The 23,491-nt window shown below is 38.2% G+C and overlaps 1 protein-coding gene and 1 pseudogene across 1 annotated transcript in view; both read right to left on the bottom strand.

Moving 5' to 3' along the window:
* The window catches only part of LOC110574889 (protein argonaute-3), a 124,099-nt gene that overhangs the window by 80,446 nt on the left and 20,162 nt on the right, over positions 1-23,491 (bottom strand). Inside the window, exon 2 of the mRNA XM_021683695.2 lies at positions 15,741-15,912. Coding sequence (XP_021539370.1) covers positions 15,741-15,912 — 172 coding nt within the window. The remainder of the gene's footprint in view (positions 1-15,740; positions 15,913-23,491) is intronic.
* LOC110574890 lies at positions 18,421-19,024 on the bottom strand (annotated as a pseudogene).

Below are 23,491 nucleotides of genomic sequence, written 5' to 3'. Positions count from 1 at the left end.
GTCATTTTTACTCAACAGTAAATTGGTATAACTTTAAGCTTACCAAATCCTGGCAATCCAATCAAACCACTCTAAAGATCAAAATGGTTGGAGGAGATTAAAATAGCTGTGCTAAAACAACGTAGGGATAAAAAATGTTCTGTTTCGATATCTAGCACATTATATTCTTCATGAATGTTCTAACAGTGGACAATCTACCTCAATAAACTGCTAGAACCTCCAATGGAATCTAAAGCTGAATTCAACGTATCTCCCCCATGTTTTCTGGTTATCCTATTTGTTGCTCTTCTTTACTGGGGCCTCCCTCTCCCCATTTACCGAGATTCAAAACCTGGCTCATCTCTTCATCCAATTAGTTGCTGACCTCACCTCTGCAGTATTTCTCACATTAGTCCTTTACTTTTCATTCCCAATTACCACCATCCTAAATTATAACCTCATGTTCCAGTACCTGGATGGATTTTAAGTCTCTTGTTTTTTATGCCTTTAATCTTTTCTTCTCCAACCCAATTTACATATCATTGCCAAATGAGTACAAACCCAACTTTTATGTCCCAGATAAAAAAAGTTAAGTTAATCATACTCCTGGATTCATGGCTTATTTTAACCATTCATCTGTACGAGACCTCTCTTCTTTCCTTCCACCTCCATTTCCTAAGCTCTCTTCTTCTTCCCAATAAGTTATTTCTTCTAATGTGTTTGATGAACATCCTTCTGTTTGCTTATATTCCCACCTTTATCCTCTGGCACTAGGTTTTTAAAATGTATTCATATTTCTGTGGGACACTTAGTTCATTGTTTCTGATTGATGCAAAGTGCTCCATATGTTGTCTATCCATTCACCCAACAATGCAGACTTTAACTGCCAGCCACCAAAAACAATGGTGCAATGCAGTATCTCTTACTATATCCCTTTATGGACTTGTATGAGAATTAATCTCTGGCTATATGCCCAGGAACAAAACTGTTAGGTCCAAGTGAATTTTATCAACCAAATGATGAAGAACGGCCAAACTGCTCTCCAGAGTGGCTATACAATCTACATTCCTGGAGGTTCCTATTTCCCCATATCCCAGACAAGATTTGGTATTATCCAGCTCTACTTTGCATTTTTTGCTAGCCTAGCAGGTAAAACTAAAATTTTAATTGGGATTTCTATTACTAATGAATTTGAGCATTCCTTCATGTGCCTGTTTCTTTTGTTAATTCCCTGTTGTTTCCTTTGCTCATTTTTCTATTGGGGCCCCAGTCTTCTTGTTGAATTGAAGGAGTTTCTCTGATAGCCTGATAGTCCAGATATTAATTTATTAACAGGTTTAGTTACTGCAAATATCTTCCAAATGTTATCTGCCTGTTAACAATATCTATGTATTAATCGAACTGAAATCCTTAATATTGTATCTTCAAATGAATCATTTTTCACCTTATGGTTTCATGCCTTTTTTTTTTTTTTTTTAAGATTTTACTTATTTATTTGACAGAGAGACACAGCGAGAGAGGGAACACAAGCAGGGAGAGTGGGAGAGGGAGAAGCAGGCTTCCCGCTGAGCAGGGAGCCCGATGCAGGGCTCGATCCCAGGACCCTGGGATCATGACCTGAGCGGAAGGCAGACACTTAACAACTGAGCCACCCAGGTGCCCCATGGTTTCATGCTTTTGAGCCCTGCGTCAGGCTCTCTGCTCAGTGGGAAGTCTGTTTGTCCCCCTCCCTCTGCCCCTCCCCCTCCGCTCATGCTCTCTCACTTTCTCTCAAATAAATAAAATCAATCTTAAAAAAAAAAGAGAATTACTTTCCTAATACTAAATCACAAAGTGTTTTATCAACTATAGTTTTGTCTATATATAGTTATTTATATATAGTTTTATATCTATCTATCTGTATATAGTTTTATCTGTATTATTTTGGCCATTAATCCATCTGAGGTCTTTCTTTATAAACAGTGTTATATAAGGACTCTATTTTATTTTTCTCCATATAGTAAGCCAGTGGTCCCACACCATCTACTAAATAGTCTATACATAACCGATCAATTTAAAATGCCATTTTTTGGGGTGCCTGGGTGGCTCAGTTGGTTAAGTGTCCGACTCATGATCTCGGCTCAGGTCTTGATCTCACAGTCATGACTTTGAGAGCAATGTTAAAATAAATAAATAAATCAAATGCCATTTTCATCTTATAAGTTCTCAACATATAAATGAATCTGGCTCTTGAGTCTCTATATTGTCCCAGTGGCCTATCTGTCTGTTCTTAAACAAGTATCGTATGTTTTCACAATTACTGAAGTGTTTTATAATACTATAACATGGGGCAGGGCAAGTTCCTCTTCTTTTTCTAAGTTAACTAGGACATTCACGGGAACTTTTAATCAGAATAAACTTCTAAAGTGGTCCCCCCAAACTATCAATACCATAAACAAAAGAAATATATCTAGTGCTCTACATATAGTAAATAAGAATAAAATACCTGTTAGTTAAGAAGCCCTCAAATTATTCGTACTTGGGAGACAGTTAGTATGCTAAAAACACATGAGTGTGTTAAATGTTACTAAACACTACAATAATGAACTCAATGAAGATGAAATATAATGGGGCAATTGTAAAATCTAAACATTTCTGTTTAAAAAGCTCAACTGCAAAAAGAACAGATTAAAGGATGTGAACTTACTCACTGCCTTTGTGGAAAGGGGCTTTAGGTGACTCTTGAGTCCAGAATGAGCTAATAGTGGGATGTAGCTTCCTCAAAATTAAAAAAAATTAGGTTGCATATATTTAAGTGCCCAGTATAAAGCATGGAACCATCCCATCACATATTATATAGTCATTTCACATTCTGAAGTCCTCTGTTCAATTTGGAAAAATTTAAGACCCTAAAAAAATGAAACATAACCAGATAGAAAATTTTTTTTCTAATTTTTTTTTTCTGATAGCAATTCATGTAACATGAGTAAAAATAAATCAAACTAAGGACTTCAAGTCTGGAATAGGAAAGACTCAAAGAAAACTATAGAAGCCTCTGGCTATTTTGATGGACTGTCATATTGTTGAACTAAGCAGGAAATCTACCTTGTATGAAAGAATAGAATTAGGACAGAACTCACAAATAACTGCAAAGATACAGGAGCTAGACTTGGAGCAAAAATTTCCCACCAGAATTATTCACAAGTGGATTACACTATCTTATAAAGTACCTAAGTTCATCCTTGCTAGAACAGTTCAAGCAGCAGTTATGTCATGGAAGATACCAACTAGAAGATGCCAACCAGAAGGCTGAAATGAATAATCTCTGCAATCCCCTCTACTAACAGTAAAATTTAAATAGGAGAATACCAAATAATGAAACACTGCAGATTTTATCATGGCATCAGATATAAAAACTTCTTTATGAATAATTACACTAAACCTTGAACTCAAGCTCTCAGAGCCTTAATAGAATGGTGTTAGAATTCTATATACACTGGGCAATTCTATCATTATATTACTTTTAAGTTCATAACTGCTAAAACCTATGTTTCAAAAGGAAACATAGGTTAGAATCAGCTTTTCTAAGGACCATCATTTATTATCATGTCTCTTTAATCTCTCACTAAGATGATGTAACTGATATATTTAGAGGTTTTTTTTTTTTTTTTTTTTTTTAATTTATTTAACAGTGAGAGAGAGAAAGCAAGAGAAGGAACACAGGCAGGGGGAGTGAGAGAGGGAGAAGCAGGCTTTTCACGGAGCAGGGAGCCCAACACAGGGCTCGATCAGATCCCAGGACTCTGGGATCATGACCTGAGCCAAAAGCAGATGCTTAACAACTGAGCCACCCAGGCGCCACTATATTTAGAGTTTTAATGAAACTTCACTATGCAAATTAAGAAAATGACAAATCAAGGAACTGCAAATTTTCACTTGTTATCTCAAAAGATACCATGACAAAGGGTAATGTATTAGAATGTTCATCAGGCAGGCATGTGGAACTAAAGAAAAACTCTAAAATAGTAATTTACCTAGTCATCTATTCAGTGATAGCAGCAAAGGTGTTCACTGTATTATGAAGAAAATTTGAATCGGGAAATTGTCAATTTGAGAAACCTTTACATGTGCTAACATAAGCACTGGAAAAGAAGTAAGTAGACATGAGTTTTTAGTCCCACTCTGCCACTAGGTTGTTATGAAAGTTACCTTGCCTCTCTGACTTTAGTTCCTTCATCAATAAAAATGGGATAATAGTCTCTGGGCTGTTACAGGGACCATATGGGATATTAGTGAAAGTACTTTTGGGGGAAAAAGCAAATATATGTACTATTTTTATATAAAAATTTAAGCATAATTATCTCACAAATATACTTCAAGACTATATTGAAATATTGAAGTCTTCCAAACAACAGATACACCACAATGTATTAGTATCAAAGTAAATTAATACAGAGACTAAATTCTGGTAATTAACATAAACTGTGAACTGAATTTTCTATGTCACAGTTGTGGAACTGTCTTTGTCTTAGGTGCAGTTGTTTTTTATTATAACAATGGGGGAGAATCCTTTGATCTTTTGTTCAAATGTAGAAATTTTAGCACAACACTTTTTTTAATAAAGATTTTATTTATTTATTTGACAGAGAGAGAGACAGTGAGAGAGGGAACACAAGCAGGGGGAGTGGGAGAGGGAGAAGCAGGCTTCCTACTGAGCAGGGAGCCTGCCATGGGGCTCAATGATCCCAGGACCCTGGGATCACGACCTGAGCTGAAGGCAGCCGCTTAACCGACTAAGCCACCGAGGTGCCCCTTAGCACAACATTTAAGTGTATACTGTAGTTAAATTACAATTACCAAAATATGCAAAGTATTTTAACTTCTAAAGCAGTATTTAGGAAAGCAATTTGGGAAAGAAAATCTGAGTAAATGGGGATAAGAACTTGTAGGCAATCTTTAGTGGCTTCCTTTGACTAATGACCTTGGTCTGAGAAGGAAAGAATTCTTGCAGAGTATAATATGATGCATTTTTGTAGAACCTTGGGATAGAATTTAAAAATCCTTAAGAATATCTGGCGATTACTACAAAAATGGAACCTGAGTACATTAGGTTTTACAAAGGGCTACAGCCTACCTTTCCCACTCTTACCTCAACCACCACTTCCTACATTCTGGTACCAAGTCTTTTGACTCCATCAAGCTCTGGTGCACAGACTGTAAAGTAAAATTTAATATTGGTTTCAGTAAGTTCCACTTTACCACCTGACTCATGCAGCAGAAAAATGGTAGGAGAGGGAAATTTTAATGTAAAAAGAAGAAGAAATTATTTTCATTAATTGTTCTATATGCTCATAGAGACCCACCTTCATCTTATTTCTAGTTATCGCTTATTCTCTGCTCCCAAAAGGAAGAATGAGAAATATTTTAGTTGATACGAGAAGACATGAAATAATATTTTCCCCTGAAAGTGACTATTCACATTAGTTTAGTATTCATAGCTACGATAAATTAATCTGTCACTATAGTATAGACAGAAAGAAGGAAGACCGTGAAGGTATAACAAGATGGTAAAATCACCCAGAGGCTGCTTATAAAACACAACTAAAACGGCTGGCAGTCTCTCCTTGTATCCTTCCAACCTTGAATTTATCTTCATAACTCTTCAATAAGTAACAGAGAAGGTAGCCAATGAATACTTTTGCATCAAGATAAAGTTTAAAAGATACAGAGTACAGAAGAAAGGTGTTATACTTTAGATAAAATTTTTAGTAGTTTATAATATAAAATCTGTAGTACACCAGAGCATTCTATTAAAAACTACCTTCATAATCACTTAACACTGGTATGAATTCTTTCATAATTTTATATAACTACACTTGCTAATCCAGTGGAGTAAACATTTCTAGTATTCACAGATAACTGACAGATTACTTTAGATTGAGAAATCATTTTTTAACTCAATCTGGCTTACACTAACAGCTCTGTTCTAGAACACTTCTCCTTTAGGCCACCACTGACTTCTTAAAAGACATGGTCTCTTTTCAGCTTTTACACCCCGGCTTCTTTTAGCATTTGCCACTGTGATCAATCCTTGAAAATCATGATCCTTTCTTTACCTTCTCTGAAACAGCTTATACTTTGGTTCTCCTACTTTTCCAATCTAAGTGTCTTCACTGGCAAAACTGAAAACAACAGTATCCCCAGAGATCCATTCTCAATCTTCTTATCTTGATTCTGCTCACTTTCCCTAGCTTTTAACTATCAAGTATATGCTGACACATCTCAAATCTTAATCTCTAAATTGACTTATTTCCTGAGCTCTAGGCACTTATTTCCAATAATCTACTGAACCTCTCTACTTTGATGTTTCTTATACAATTCAACCTCCAAATATCCAAAACAGAAAATAAAAAACTTGGTCCTTTCACCATCTGTATTTCTTTTAAAGCCATCACTATTGCACAAACTAGGAACGATGAAGCCATTCTTCTCTCTTCCCTTTCCCTCCACAGCTAAATTATTCATTCTTCTAAATGTTACACATCTAAAGCTCTTCCTTCATCCCCACTGCCACTGCTGGTGGTGAAGTCTTAGAAAACACTACCTCTAATCTAGAAAAGTACGTATCAGAGATGCTATGGGATATGCTAGAGTATGAGAGGAAAAAGTAAGTATTTATATTTAATTTTCATCTAATAATGAGAAATTAAGATTTATTAACATTCATGAATATGGATTGACACTGAGGTCTTCACTTAGCCCATGTCAGATGATCAGATGTAACATATGGTGCACCAGGAACCCTAAGAGAATAATAGGACTTCTGCAACATATAAGAGTTAACAGTGTACTGCAGCAACATTGTATGGTAGCAGATGTTAACTACACTTGTCTTGATGAGCACAGCATAACATACAGAGCTATCAAATCACTATGTTGTATACTTAAAGCTAATATAACATTGTATGTCAACTATATTTCAATTAAAAAAAGAGAATCAACAGTGGAACTCTCATTCATTCATTTTTAGCATGTTGCAACTTATTTCAGTCCAAGTGCGTGGCATATATTCAATCAGGTTTTTGGTACATGAACCTGAAAATTTCAAATTATTAAATATATTTTTAAATAGTTTATTTCAAAATATTGTTTCCTGCCTTTTTCTATAGTTATAATATGTTAGAATAGTGGTACATTTCTATAAATTTAAAAACTTTAAATGTGTGCATATACATTTATTTATCTATTTATTGTTCAGTCCATGGTAAAACATATTTTAACTAATGGGGATGAGTAATCAAAGATTTGAAGACCACTGATGTAGACTACTGCAAACAGCCTTCCCAATGTTCTTCAGAACTCCGGTCTTTCTCTTTTCTTTTTTTTTTAATTTAAAAGATTTTACTTATTCATTTGAGAGAGTGAGTGAGAGAGAGGGTGCACAAGCAGGGGGAGGGGCGGAGGGAGAGGGAGAAGCAGGCTCCCCACTGAGCAGGGAGCCCGATGCGGGGCTCGAGACCAGGACCCTGGGATCATGACCTGAGCCGAAGGCAGACGCTTCACCGACTAAGCCACCCAGGTGCCCCTTGTCTTTCTCTTTTCTAATTCACTTGCTACACTGCCATCAGTTATGCTTGTAAGTACAGATGTTCCTCATGTGCTCAAAGCCTCCAATGGCTCTCCACTATTTCTGAATTCACAAGCCTTAGCAAGGATTTGAGACCCTTTGTTGGGGGGTGCCTGGGTGGCTCAGGTGGTTGAGTGTCCAACTCTTGATTTTGGCTCAGGTCATGACCTCAGGGTTGTGAAATCCAGCCCCATGTCTGGCTCCATGCTCAGCAGAGACTCTGCTTGAGATTCTCTCTCTCCCTCTCCCCTCCCCACCCCCATTCTCTCTTGCTCTCAAATAAATAAATAAATAATTTTTTTTTTTTTAAAAAAAAGACCCTTCATAACTTACCTACCCCTGGCAGACTCAAGCTACTCTATTCATACTGGCCTATTTCTGTTACAAACATGTCATGATTCTGCTATGTCCACTCTATATACATTATTCTTTCTTCTGTTCTACTATTTAGTTCAGATACCACGTCATATATCCCATCTTCCTAACTAAAAGCAGGAATCATTGCTCTTTCATCACAGCACATAACGCATATCTCACAGAACTTGTCACTACATACAGATTATGAAATCTCTAGCAGGGATCAGATCTTATTTACCTTGTTATCTCCAGAACCTAGCACTGTACCCGATACAAAAAAGGGGCACAAAAAGTTAAATAGTTAATGAAAACATAGGGAAGATGCTAAAATGATATTTGAATTTTAAAAGCTACTGCAGAATTTAAAATTTTAATTCCAGTCAGGGTCCACAGACTCTTTAAATCCAGTACCAAACAGCATTCTACCTTGGTACAACCATGTGGTATATCAAGATAACTGGTTTAAATTGATTTAACTCAATTTAAGAAAAAAGTAGAGCAGACTAAAAATAAGCAAATCATGCTACATCCATAACAATACTATACAGCTATTACTATAATTTAAATCCACACAAATGGATAGATGTTAGGAACAAACCCTACCTATTAGCCCCTGATGTTTAGGAAAATATTTATTTATAAAAGTATCTTTGAACTTCAAATAATTGTAGAAATATTAGCTAGAAGACTAGTACTGAGTAATTTATTTAGATGCTACTTAAAAGAATTTCTGAAATTTAAAATAATTACCATCTGTTAGCTTTCCTATCTTCCAAGTCATTAACTAACAAGGAAAATAAAACTTTCTTATTGGCTGACATATACTAAGATAGCTAAATACTCAAAACTACACTGTGTGATTTTCACCAGCAGTGTTTTCTGGGTTATCTTCTGTAAAGCACTTTAATCCGAAGTATACTCCTCTATAGGTATGACACCAAAAGGACAACTGGCAAAATAAAAAATTAACTGTTCTTATTCAAAATAAAAAATATGTTTCAAAAGACACCATCAAGAAAGTGAAAGGCAACAGGCAGAAAGGGAGAACATTTTTGCACATCATTACATCTGATAAGGGACTTTTAACTATACCTATAAAGAATTCCCATAACTCAATAACAAAAAGACAAATTATCCAACTTAAAAATGGGCAAAGGACCTGAATAGACATTTCTCCAAAGATATACAAATGGCCAATAAGTACATGAAAACATGCCCAACATCAACCATCAGGGAACTGCAAATCAAAATAACAATGAGATACTACCTAAAACCCCTAGGATGGCTATAATAAAAAAGATAGATAAGGATACGGAGATGCTTGAATCATCATATACTGCTAGTGGGAATGTAAAATGATGCAGCCAATTTGGAGAGTCTGGCAGTTCCTCAAAAGTTTAAACAGAATTACCAAATCATTCCACTCTCAGTGATACACCCAAAAGAAATAAAAACACATGTCCACACAAGACCTTATACATAAATGTACACAGCATTATTCATTACAGCCCCAAAGTGCAAAAGACTCACATGTCCATCAACTGATGAATCAATAAAATATCCATACAACAGAATAATATTCAGTAATAAAAAGGAAGTACTGATACAGGCTACAACATGGATGAACCCTGAAAACACGTGGAGTGAAAGAGGTCATTCACACAAATGGCCAAGTATTATATGATTCCATTTACATGAAATGCCCAGAAAAGGCAAATCTATAGAGACAAAGTACATTAGTGGCTGGCAGGGGTTATGGGGTGGGGCTGGGGAGGCAATGATGAGTGACTAGTAAGGAGCAATGGGGTTTCTTTCTTCTTCTTCTTTTTTTTAAAGATTTTATTTATTCATTTGAGAGAGAGCAAGCACACGAGGAGGGGGGAGGGGCAGAGGGAGACGGAGAAGCAGACTCCCCACTGAGCAGGGAGGGCACTGCAGGGCTCGATCCCAGAACCTTGGGATCATGACCGGAGCCAAAGGCAGCCGCTTAACAGACTGACCCACCCAGGAGCCCATAATGGGGTTTCTTTTTCGGAGGATGAAATGTTCTAAATTTTGATTGTGGTGACTGGGGTTGTACGTCATCTCTTTGAACACATTAAAAACCACTGAATTGTACACTTTAAATGAGTGAATTTTATAGTATGTGAATTTCGTATAAATGAAGTTATTTTAAAAAAGTATGTCCCTTTCTTGGCAAATTACCTATTTACAACACTGTGCCAATGACATTCTTAATAACAGCAGAAAGGGAGTTGTTTCCAACACTCTGATCTGAGATTTCCATTTAAAAGCCAAAATGGACTGGGGCGCCTGGGTGGCTCAGTCGGTTTAGTGGCTGCCTTCGGCTCAGGTCATGATCCCATCGAGCCCCACGTCGGGCTCCCTGCTCAGTGGAGAGCCTGCTTCTCCCTCTCCCTCTGCCTGCCTCTCTGCCTACTTGTGCTCTCTGTCAAAAAAAAAAAAAACTTGAAAAAAAAAAGCCAAAATGGATTCAATATAGATTTATTTTTTCCTTCTAAAATTCAATCATCTGGGGCGCCTGGGTGGCTCAGTTGTTAAGCGTCTGTCTTCGGCTCGGGTCATGATCCCAGGGTCCTGGGATCGAGCCCCACATCAGGTTCCCTGCTTGGCGGGAGGCCTGCTTCTCCCTCTCCCACTCCCCCTGCTTGTGTTCCCGCTCTCGCTGTGTCTCTCTCTGTCAAATAAATAAAATCTTAAAAAAATAAAATAAAATAAAATAAAATTCAATCATCAGGGGCACCTGGGTGGCTCAGTCATTAAGCGTCTGCCCTCAGCTCAGGTCATGATCCCGGGGTCCTGGGATCGAGCCCCACATTGGGCTCCTTGCTCAGCGGGAAGCCTGCTTCTCCCACTTCCACTCCCCCTGCTTGTGCTCCCTCTCTCACTGTGTCTCTCTCTGTCAAATAAAATCTTTAAAAATAAATAAATAAAATTCAATCATCAGTACTGCATGACAACTGTAATATGCACAAATATTTGGCACTCTATCACAAATTACAATAGTAACAGTAATCATAATAGTACAATTGTTTCATTTATAAAAGAAAACTGAACCAAGAAAATTCAAACAGAATCTAATACTATTTCAAGATTCCTTCAAATCTTTATTCATGTTTAAAATAGATCTTGCAGTTATAAAATAATGCTACAACTTTTCCCATGTATCTATGTTACTACTTAATGATTTTGAATAAGTACCTAACAATCTATTTCAGGTTTATTCCCATACATATTTAGCAGTTGGACAAACTAGCATAAAATCTCAAGTTATGGAATTTATATTCTAGGTCATAGTAGTTCTAAAAATACTGGTTTTTAGTTATTAAGATCATTCACTTCTTAAAAACTAGAAACATTTAAAATCTGCTTAACAAACATGTTCTCTTACCAAATGATCATTTTCAATCAAAATCTTATTGGCAAAAAAGAACTACACATAGATACCCTAAAGGGGTAAGGAAAGGACAAAACAAGCAACAGACAGAAAATCTAAAGTAGAGAAGTTGACTCACAAAATGACTCACAAGCATTTCCTGGGTATTTTGTCCAAAAACTCCTCTGACTAAAGTGGAAACTTGTTTGGCTACAACCCATCAGTCTATTATTATGATTAATGCCATGGTGCCAAATATTTGAGCATGTGGCATATGGACAAGAAAAACCTCCCACATGTTGATTTAAATACTGGGGCATTTTAGCCCATAACTGTTTAGCTAATACGGAATAGGAATTGTCAACTTCTATCTAGTTCCTTCTAACTTCTCAAACTCTAGCCATTGAAGTGTAGGAACTGAACCAATTTCAAAAGCCCAGCAACAATTTTAACTGACTAGTTATGTAGTAGTATTGCAAAAGGTGAAGATAAAAGCTAGTCTTTTGAAGGAATAAAGGGAATAAGTTTTGCAGATGTTGACATAAAATCAAGTCAATATTATTAACAAAGTAGAAAGATGATTTATGTCCTTTTGAGAGTCTCAAAGAAATCCTGTAGGTCCTATGAAAACTCAGATAAAAGATACAGGATAAAAAATTTCCATGTGGAAACATCTAAATTACAGATCCTTTACTCCTACTGGCAAACAAGACAAAGCAACCTGAAGACAAAATATAATTAGGGAAGTCAACAGGATCATAAATTAAAAACCAGAATGTACACACCAATTTATTACATATATTTTTCTCTCAAACTTAACCAATATGTTGAGCATCTACATGTGAAACTTAATACTATTTAATTTTTTTTAAAAAGTAGGCTCCATACCCAACACGGGACGTGAACTCATGATCCCAAGATCAAGAGTTGGCTGCTTTACCGACAAAGCCACCCAGATGCCCCAATTTCATATATACTTACATAATACACAATAACTCCCTTACCCCTATCAAAAACAAAAAGTTAGATAGAAGGAACAAATCTAATAAATACTTTTGTTCTTTCTTAGCTAATATTACTGCCACTGTATTAGTCCCTCAGAACTCCTCTGAAAAACTAAAAGACCCTCCGCTGACATCAATGTAAGCCCCAAGTCTCCATCTCCCATTATTCTCTCAATTCCAACCCATTTGTCTTTATTTTAAAGATTTTATTTATTTACTTGACAGAGAGAGACACAGCAAGAGAGGGAACATAAGCAGGGGGAGTGGGAGAGGGAGAAGCAAGCTTCCTGCTGAGCAAGGAGCCCGATGCGGGGCTCGATCCCAGGACCCCGGGATCATGACCTGAGCCGAAGGCAGATGCTTAACGACTGAGTCTTTAAAGCAGTTTTGTTTTCCTAACATTTGCATCATATAATTCTCCTAATTAATAAAAAACCTGCAACAATTCTTTACTATATACTGCTAAAATTAGGGGTGATTCTTTTGGGCAGGGCAAGGGGGAAAGGCAGTAGTAAGGAATTCAGTTCAGAAATATCTGCCTTAGGGGTGCCTGGGTGGCTCAGTCAGTTAAGCGTCTGACTCTTGGTTCCAGCTCACGTCATGATCTCAGGGTCGTGAGAGATCATGAAATCAAGCCCCACATCATGTTCCATGCTCAGCGCAGAGTCTGCTTGAGATTATTTTTCTCTCCCTCTCCCTACCCCTCTGTTCCTCCTCTCACTTGTGCTAATAAATAAAACCTTACAAAAAAAAGAAATACCAAAAAAAGATAAATATCTGCCTTAGACATTCTATCAATTAAGAGATTTACTTAGATTAATAAATGCCTTTTTTTTTCTTTTTTAAAGATTTTATTTATTTGAGAGAGAGAATGAGATAGAGAGAGCATGAGAGGGGGGAGGGTCAGAGGGAGAAGCAGACTCCCCGCCGAGCAGGGAGCCCGATGCGGGACTCGATCCCGGGACTCCAGGATCATGACCTGAGCCGAAAGCAGTCGCTTAACCAACTGAGCCACCCAGGCGCCCCACCTTTTTTTTTTTTAAAGTAGGCTCCACATGGAGCCCAATGTGGGGCTGGAAATCATGACTCTGAGATTGAGACCTGAGCTGATATCAAGAGTCAGATGCTTAAATGACTGAGATACCCAGGCACCCGAATAAATGCCTTTAAAAAATGTAAACATCAAACAGAAGGGTCAGGGGGCACCTGGGTGGCTCAGTCAGTTAAGTGTCTGCCTTCAGCTCAGATCATGATCCCAGGGTCCCGGGATCGAGCCCCATGCTGGGCTCTCTGCTCAGCAAGGAGTCCCCTTCTCCCTCTGCCCCTCCCCTCCTTGCTTGTGTGCACTCGCTCTCACTCTCTCTCTCTCAAATACATAAAATCTTATGAAAAAAACCCAGAAGGGTCAGGATTATCCTTCAATTTACATATTAACACCCCGATTTTGAGAAAGAAGAAAAAGTGAATTTGAGAGTGCAGCATGAAGAGAGGTCCCCGTAAGTGGATGATGGCTAGCAGAAAGACAGCCGAGAGAGAGGAAGGAGTCTAAGACCAAGACTAGCCTAGAGACCGCAGGAGAGAAGGGTAGGGCACTGAAAATCTCTATCTAGGCACAGACAGCTCTTTATAATGTCCAGTTCTCTTTCCTGTTCCCTACCATCATACTCATTTTATTTTACTTTTATAAACCTTTCATTCACTCTACTGAGTATTATGTGCCAATCATCAAGCTAGTATCAGGGCTACAAAGATAATGAGCAAGAGTATTCCTTTTCATGAAGATATTATACTGGGAGAAGAGGGAAGCAACAAGTAACCAAAGAACAGTAAAAATACTATTAAAGGAGTATACACCAAATACTATACGGTCACAGAAGAATGAACTGCCTCTGACTACAGAGTTAAAAAGGTATGTCTTGGGGACAACTGCGTGGCTCATTCAGTTAAGCGTTTGCCTTCAGCTAAGGTAATGATCCCAGAGTCCTGAGATCAAGCCCCACATTGGGCTCCCTGCTGAGAGGGGAGCCTGCTTCTCCCTCTCCTTCTGCCACTCCCCCTGCTTGTGCTCTCTCGCTCTAATAATTTTTTTTTTAAGATTTTATTCATTTACTTGACAGAGAGAGACACAGCAAGAGAGGGAACACAAGCAGGGGAAGTGGGAGAGGGAGAAGCAGGCTTCCCGCTGAGCAGGGAGCCCGATGCGGGGCTCGATCCCAGGACCCTGGGATCATGACCCAAGCTGAAGGCAGACGCTTAACAACTGAGCCACCCAGGTGCCCCAAAAAAGGTATGTCTTGAAAAATAATAGAAAAATAGAATTTGCCAGATAGACATGGGCAGAGAAGGCATTCCAGATAAGAGCTGCAGAATATAGGAAAGGATATAGATAAGACCCAAACTAAGCAGAGAATGCTATAGTAAATTTGGGATGTCATTCTGTAGGCCACAGGGGGCTAAATTTTATCATAGGGGGTGACCTCAGAAAGAATTCTGCAGTCCACATTAATTATAACATTAATATGATTACATGTTATCACAAGGTGACAGTGCCCATTCACTTCATGTTTCTTATGTGTCTTATCTAAATTAAGATTTTCTTAACAGCAAGAACCACCTATATCTTAAATGAAGACTCTTAAATAATAATAATACTTACTGAATAAGAAAAGGCTGAGGTATTTAATAGTACAAACCAAATGCTAAGCTGAATATCACTGTTTTCTAAATGTTTTGTCCGTAAGTCTTTGTTTTTTAAAACCTCCTTCATGGTGTACACTGTATCATAAATTCCTTTTATATTCCATTACCCAAACCACAACCATATGTGTATATAATACACATATATACACACACACATACATTATTTGGGGAAGGTGAGAGAAGCAGCTTACTGAAAGCAGATTGATAAATCTTTATATATCATATATACTTGTTCCTATGTAAGAGAAAGTTAGAGGAGTTGAGAATCAGAACAGAAAGCATAAAACATGACAACCACTATCTCTACCCACTACTGCTACCATCCCATCATTTTAAAGGGATAAGTAAGGTGGGGGGTGGAGATGGGAGGAAAAAAGAAAGCACAGATATATTACCTGATAGCAATGGAAAAGATGCTTAGCCTGCTTTCAAGAGCATATAAAAAAAAGACTTGAACCTTCTCTGTTATCACAGAGAAAATATGTGAGCTCATGGTATAATGAGAAAATTTCAAGGCTGTAGATTTTTCCCAACATCAAACCACTGAAGTACAATCAATTTCAAAACAAATTACCACCTGTTCCTGGTCAAACTGTTAAATATTATCATTGTTATTAAATATGAAAGATAAACATAATTACTAAAGCAAAGACAAATACTAACAGCAAAATAATCTCCATGATTTCATAATTCTTACCTGTTCACTCTCCTAGGACACTTGTCTGGTTTAATATCTACCTCATAGAGGTAGACATCAATCTTTGGGATTTCAACTTGAAAACAGTTAGCCAGCAATTTAATGGGTTTGCCCATGGTGCCATAGCCAGGTCTTCTGGGCACCATGAGTAGGGGCTGGGCCCCAACAGGTCCTGCCAGGGAGAGGGAAAAAAAAAGAAAGAGTAACACTGTTATAAGCTGCATTTGATAATCTTGTCAACCAGAATATATTAGCATTTTAAGTATAGCTGATAATGGTTGAAGCCTAGTGCTGAAAGATGGCATTTCTAACACTTCAACATTTTTCTCCCCAAATTACTCTCCTCACTTAAATAGATTTACAAACAAAAAACTGGGTATCTCTGGAAAGTTGTTTCAGAAGGGGTAGGAAGAAGGGAGAGCAATCACATAAACCCAGGTGAGCATGAGCAAGCACAAACCAGACCCAAAGAGTGTGAGACCAACAACAATGTAAATTTATTTTTTTAAAAGATATATTTATTTATTTTAGAGAGAAAGTGTGTGTGAGGGGAGGGGGTTGAGGGAGAGGGAGCTAGAATCTCAAGCCGACTCCAGGCTGAGCATAGAGCCCCATGCAGGGCTGATCCCAAAACCCTGAGATCATGACTGGAGCAGAAACCAAGAGTTGAACACTTAGGGACCCATGGGTGGCTCAGTCGGTCAGGCCTGCAACTCTTCATTTCAGCTCAGGTCATGATCTCAGGGCCATGAGATTGAGCTCCAAGTCGGGCTCTGCACTCAGCATGGAGTCTGCTTGTCCTCCCTCTGCTCCTCCCCCCGCTTACTCATTCTCTAATAAATAAATAAAATCTAAAAAAAAAAAAAAAAAAAAGAGTTGGATGCTTAACCAAATGCCCACCCAGGCGCCCCAACAACATAAACTTAAAGTACAATATAATAAGGATAAGAACAAATGAACAAAATACAATATGATATAATAAAAGGATCAATACAATAAGAAAAATCAACAAAGTGCAAATTGGGTATTTTGAAAATTATTTGAAAAGATAAATAAAATTGATAAACTCCAGGCAACACTGATTTTTATTTTTATTTATTTATTTATTTTTAAAGATTTATTTATTTGACAGAGAGAGACACAGCGAGAGAGGGAACACAAGCAGGGGGAGCAGGAGAGGGAGAAGCAGGGTTCCCACTGAGCAGGGAGCCCGATGCGGGGCTCGATTCCAGGACTCTGGGATCATGACCTGAGCTGAAGGCAGACGCTTAATGACTGAGCCACCCAGGCGCCCCAACACTGATTTTTAAAAGAGAAGGATGGGTGCCTGGGTGGCTCAGTCAGTTAAACCTAGGACTCTTGATTTTGGCTCACGTCATGATATCAGGGTTGTGGGATCCAGCCATGTAGGACTCCACACTCAGCAGGGAGTCTGCTTTAGATTTTCTTCCTCTCCCTCTGCCCCACCCCTCTCCCCCTCTCATGTGAGTGCGTTCTCTCCCTCTCTCAAATAAATAAATCTTTAAAAAAAAATAAAAGAGGAGGAAAAATAATATAAGTGAAAAACATGCTATCACTACAGACACTGAAGGCATAACACTATGTCAATAAATTTGGTGAAACAAATTACTAGAGAAATACAGGTTACTGACACACAAAAGTATGTAAAATTTGGAAAGTCCTCTGTTGGTAGAAATATAAAATGGAAAACAATATTGTGGTTCCTCAAAACATTAAAAATAGAATTACTATATGATCCAGCAATTCTACTGCAGTGTACACACCCAAAAGAATCTGAAGCAGAGTGTTGAAATGATAACCATATACCATTGCTCATAGCACCATCATTCACAACAGCCAAAAGATGGAAGCAACCTAGTGTCCACTGATGGAGGAATGGATAAACAAAATGTGGTATATACATATAATGAAACATTAGTCTTAAAAAGGAAGGAAATTCTGATACTTCTTTAACAGAGATGAACCTTACAGATGTTATGTTACATCACAAAAAGACACTGTATGATTCCACTTATTAATACCTATAGTAGTCAAAATCAGAGAGAAAAAGTGCAAGGGTGGTTGCCAGGGGCTGGGGAAAAGGGATAATGGGGAACTGCTGCTTAGTGGGGAGAGTTGCAATTTTGCAAGATGAAAAGAGTTCTGGAGATTAGTTGCACACAGTGTGAATGTACTTAAATACTATTGAATTGTACACTAAAAAATTGCTGAGATGGTAAATTTAATGCTATGTATACTTTGTGACATTTTAAAAAAAGGGACATCCAGCATTAAGATTTTTTTTTTTAAGATTTTATTTATTTATTTGACAGAGAGAGACATAGCGAGAGAGGAAACACAAGCAGGGGGAGTGGGAGAAGGAGAAGCAGGCTTCCCGCTGAGTGGGGAGCCCGACGTGGGGCTTGATCCCAGGACCCTGGGATCATGACCTGAGCCCAAGGCAGACACTTAACGACTGAGCCACCCAGGGGCCCCAGCATTAAGATTTTTTTGGGGGGGTACCAAATTACTTTATTTGAAGAATGGTACAAATGAAAAGTTAAGTAGATGTTTTGGTACAACTTACAGAAAAGGTAAAGGTAACCCCAACATGCATGCACTGCCTTGGTGACCAGGGAAGTCATCCTATCCTTGTGGCTATGGGAAGACAGCCTAAGGCTTAGCTCTCACTATCACTGTTTCCCAAGGTGTGCCTGTCAAAGAGATACTCTGCCATGCCAGATTCGGGAGCCCCCATCTTCCGCAGGTTGGTTACCTGGTCACCCAATTCTTTGATGGATTTCACCTGCTCATTCAGGTAATGAGTCTCAATGAAGTCACACAAATGGGAGTCATTTTTATCAGTGGCCAGTTTGTGCAGTTCCAGTAGTGACTGATTCACGCTCTTTTCCAAGTGTAATGCACACTCCATTGCATTCAGCCCGTTCTCCCAATCATCACGGTCTGGTTTCTCGATATCCTGAAGGAAGATTCAGCCACCTCGTTGGTTCTGCAGCTTCATCAGTTTCTCAGCATGTTCCCTCTCCTCATGAGATTGGTGAAGAAAATATCCGGCAAAGTTCTTCAAAGCCACATCATCGCGGTCAAAGTAGTAAGACATGGACAGGTAGACGACGGAGGCGTAGAGCTCCAGGTTATCTGGCGGTTGATGGCGGCCTCCGAGTCCTGGTGGTAGTTCTGGCGCATGTGCGAGGGGGACGCGGTCGACATGGCGGCGGCTGAGAAGAGGCGGCTGCGGGGGCCTTGGGGCGGTCCGAGGGCGCTCTGAGGAGATGGCGGAGGGCTGGCTCTGAGCCGCTGGCCGGGATGGGGGACGAGCGCCGGGTTCCGTCCAAGCACTGTTGAAGCAGGAAACTGAGGCGACTCTTGGCGGAGGCTGTTCCCAGCATTAAGATTTTAAAGCTCAAAATCTTGTAGCTTTGTTACATGAAGTTCAAGCAATAAATTCAGTTAATAACTATTATCTGAATGAACTTACATTTAAAATATCTGAAAAGTCCTGTAACTATAGCTGTTGAAAAAATGAAATCCACAATCAAAAATATTTCCAGGGGGCACCTGGCTGGCTCAGTCAGGAGTACATGCTCGGGTTCTGAGTTTGAGCCCCATGTTTGGTACAGAGATTACTTAAAAATAAAATTAAAAAAAAATTTTCCATGCATACACTAAAGATTCCAGATCCATATGGTTCCACTATAAAATTATAGCAAACATTAAAGGAAAAAAATACTGGGCGCCTGGGTAGCTCAGTCAGTTAAATGTCTGCCTTTGGCTTAAATCATGATCCCAGGGTCCTGGGATGGAGTCCCACATCAGGCTCCCTGCTCAGTGGGGAGTCTGTTTCTCCCTCTACCCCTCCCCACCGTTTGTGCTCTCTCTCTGCTCACTCTCTCTGTGCTCACTCTCTCAAATAAATAAAATCTTTAAAAATTGTAATAATAAAAAATAAAGGAAAAAACACTGATCTTATACAATCTCCCACAGAATAGGAAAAAAGTAAATATACCCCAATTCAACATATGATGCTAGAAAAACTCTGATACTAAAACCTGACAAAAACATTATGAAAAAGGAAAATAAATGAAATCATAGGACAATACCATTCATGAATATACCTGCAAAAGACCTAAACAAAATGTTAAGTGAATCTAGCAATGTATCAAAAGGATACTGCATCTTTTTTTTTTTAAGATTTTATTTATTTATTTGACAGAGAGAAAGCGAGAGAGGGAACACAAGTAGGGGGAGTGGGAGAGGGAGAAACAGGCTTCCCGCTGAGCAGGGAGCCCAATGCGGGGCTCGATCCCAGGACTCTGGGATCATGACCTGAGCCGAAGGCAGACGCTTAACCACTGAACCACCCAGGCGCCCCACGATAATGCATCTTGACCAAGATGAATTTATTATCAGGAATTAAAAGTTGGGTTAACAACAACTCTTTTTTTCACTTTGGATAAAGTACATTAAAGTGCAGCCTATCTATATATATATATATAGATAGATAGATTTTTAGTTTTGTTTTCATATATTTGTAAAACCTCTTTTGAGGACATTACCTTTCCTGTTAACCTAGATAATACTGATAATATCCTAGGTAATATGGAGTAATTCTAGACTAGGTCATAGTTGTGGCTCTGCCATTTACCTAACCACTTGACCTCTGTCAAGTATTAGTAGCCCTGAAACTCCTATTTTCTGATCTATAACATGGGAATAATACCTGATCTGCCCCTTCCTTGTGAATCTTATCAGGATCAAATTAGAAAATGTACAACAGTGGGGCGCCTCGCTGGCTCAGCTGGTTGGGCATCTGCCTTTGGCTCAGGTCATGATCCCAGGGTCCTGGGATGGAGCACTGCATCGGGCTCCCTGCTCAGCAGTCTGTTTTGCCCCTTTCCCTGCTCATGCTTGTGTGCTCTCTCTGAAATAAATAAAATCTTTAAAAAATATATTTTTAAAAAGAAAGAAAATGCACAATAGCTAAAATGTATCAAGCTCTTACCATATCTCAGGCAATGTGCTGTATGCTTTATATGCATTATCTCATTTAATCTTTATACAAACCCTACAGTGATTTATAGATGAGGAAAACTGAAGTGATTTGCCTAAAACATCATAGCAGGCAAGGAGGAGAACTGGGATTGGAACCACCCTGTTGAGCTATTTTGTTCCATTGATTTATCTGTCTATCCTTTCTCCAGTAACACACTGTCCTGATTACTATAGTTTTATAGTAAGTACAGTTTTGAAGTCAGGTAGTGTCAGTCTTCTGACATTATTCTCCTTCAATACTATGTAGCTATTCTGGTTATTTTACCTTTCCATAAAGACTTTAGAGTCAGTTGATACCTACAAAATAACTTATTGAGATTTTAATTGGGATTATGCTAAATATATAAACCAAGTTCGGAAAAATGACATCTTTACAATATTGAATCTTCCTATCCATGTACATGGAATATCATCTCCTTATACATTTAGGTATTCTTTGATTTCTTTCATCAGAATTTTGTAGTTTTCCTAATATCTCGCACATACTTTGTTAGATTTATACCTAAGTATGTTGGGAAGGGGTGCTAATATAAATAGTATTGTGCCTTTAATTTCAAATTCCAATTGTTCATTGCTTCACTATAAGGTTACAATTAATCAAGACAGTGTGGTATTACTCAAAAACCACATAAAAAGATAAGCAGAACAGAAAGTCCCAAAATTGATCCACACAAATAAAATCAACTGATCTTTGACAAAGGAACAAAGGCAATTCAATGGAAAAAGGATAGCCTTTTTCAACAAATGGTGCTGAATAAGGGGATATACACATGCAAAACAAAAACAACAAAGAAAAAAAAGCATCTAGACACAGCCCTAACATCTTTTTCAAAAGTTAACTCAATGGGGCACCTGGGTGGCTCAGTTGGTTAAGCATCTGACTCCCGATTTCTGCTCAGGTCATGATCTCAGGGTCATGGAATCGAGCCCCTCGTCAGACTGTGCTGAACAAGAAGCCTGCTTAGGATTCTCTCCCCCCACCCGACACCTGCTCTCTTGCACACACTCTTTAAAAAAACACCAACCAAATAAAAAAACCTCAAAATGGCTCATAGACATAAATATAAAATGCAAACCTATAAAACTCCTAGAAGAAAACACATTTGAAACCCTAGGTGACTTTGTGTTTGGTGATGACACCAAAAGCACAATCCATGAGATAAAAAACTGGTAAGCTTTCATTAAAATTAAACTTCTAATCTGCGAAAGAGAATAAAACACAAGCCACAGAGTGAGAGAAAATATCTGCAAAACACTTAACTGATAAAGAAGTGGTATCCAAAATACACAAAGATCTTTAAACTCATCAATAAAAGCAATTAAAAATAGAAGATCTGAACAGATACTTCACCAAGATATACAGATAGCAAATAAGCATATAAAAAGATGCTCAACATCATGTCATTAGGGAATTGCAATTTTTTTTTTTAAAGATTTTATTTACTTATTTATTTGAGACAGAGAGAATGAGAGACAGAGAGCATGAGAGGGAGGAGGGTCAGAGGGAGAAGCAGACTCCCTGCCGAGCAGGGAGCCCGATGCGGGACTCGATCCCAGGACTCCAGGATCATGACCTGAGCCGAAGGCAGTCGCTCAACCAACTGAGCCACCCAGGCGCCCGGGAATTGCAAATTTTTAAAAAATAAGATACCACTACACACCTATACGAATGGCCAAAATCCAAAATACTAACACCAAATGCTGATAAGAATGTGAAGAACTCTCATTCACTGCTGGAGGGATTGCAAGTGGTACAGCCACTTGGGACGACAGTTTAGCAGTTTCTTATAAAACTAAACATACTCTTATCATACTATTCAGAAATCATGCTCCTTGATATTTACCCAATTAGTTGAAAACTTATATCCAACAAAAACCTGCACATGAATGTTTACAGTCATAATTGCCAAAACTTGTCCTTCAGTAGGTAATGGATAACTGTGGTACGCCCAGACAGCAGGATATTATTCATCTCTAAAAAGAAATGTATTATTGAGCATGAAAATACATAGAGAAACCTTAAATCCATGCTAAGTGAAAGAAACCAATCTAAAAAGGCTATGTACTGTCTGATCCAATTATATGACGTTTTGGAAAAGGTAAAATTATGAAAACAGTAAGATCAATGGTTTCCAGGGCTTCATGGGGTGGAAGGAAGATTCCAAAGTTTTATGGGGTAGAAGCAAGGAATAGGTGGAGCACAGGGGATTTTAATTCTACTCTGTATGGTACTGTAATGATGGATACATGTCACCACACATTTGTCAAAACCCACAGAATGCATAACACAAAAGAGTGAACCCTAATGCAGACCACAGACTTTAGATAAGAATAATGTATCAATATTGGATCCCTAATTGTAATAAATGTAACAAACTAAAGCAATAATAGGGGGAACTGGTTGGAAGGGGAGTAAGGGGGGATATGGGAATGCCTGTTACTTTCCAATTTTTCTATAAACTCAAACTACTAAAAAAATCTATTAATTTTTAAAAATGCATGTGCACTTTGACCTAGTAATTCCATTTCTAAGTATTTATCTACACATATACTTCCACATGCAAAAAATGACATTTGTACAAGGATATCCTTGTCTGCAGCATTACTTGAAATAACAAAAAACAATGAAATGTGAGCCCAATGAGGGTGGGAGTTTTTTTTTTTTTTTTTTTTTTTTT

Source organism: Neomonachus schauinslandi, chromosome 4, assembly GCF_002201575.2.
Source record: "Neomonachus schauinslandi chromosome 4, ASM220157v2, whole genome shotgun sequence".
In the NCBI taxonomy this organism is placed as follows: Eukaryota; Metazoa; Chordata; class Mammalia; order Carnivora; family Phocidae; genus Neomonachus; species Neomonachus schauinslandi.
This window is presented reverse-complemented; position numbering and strand designations above follow the sequence as displayed.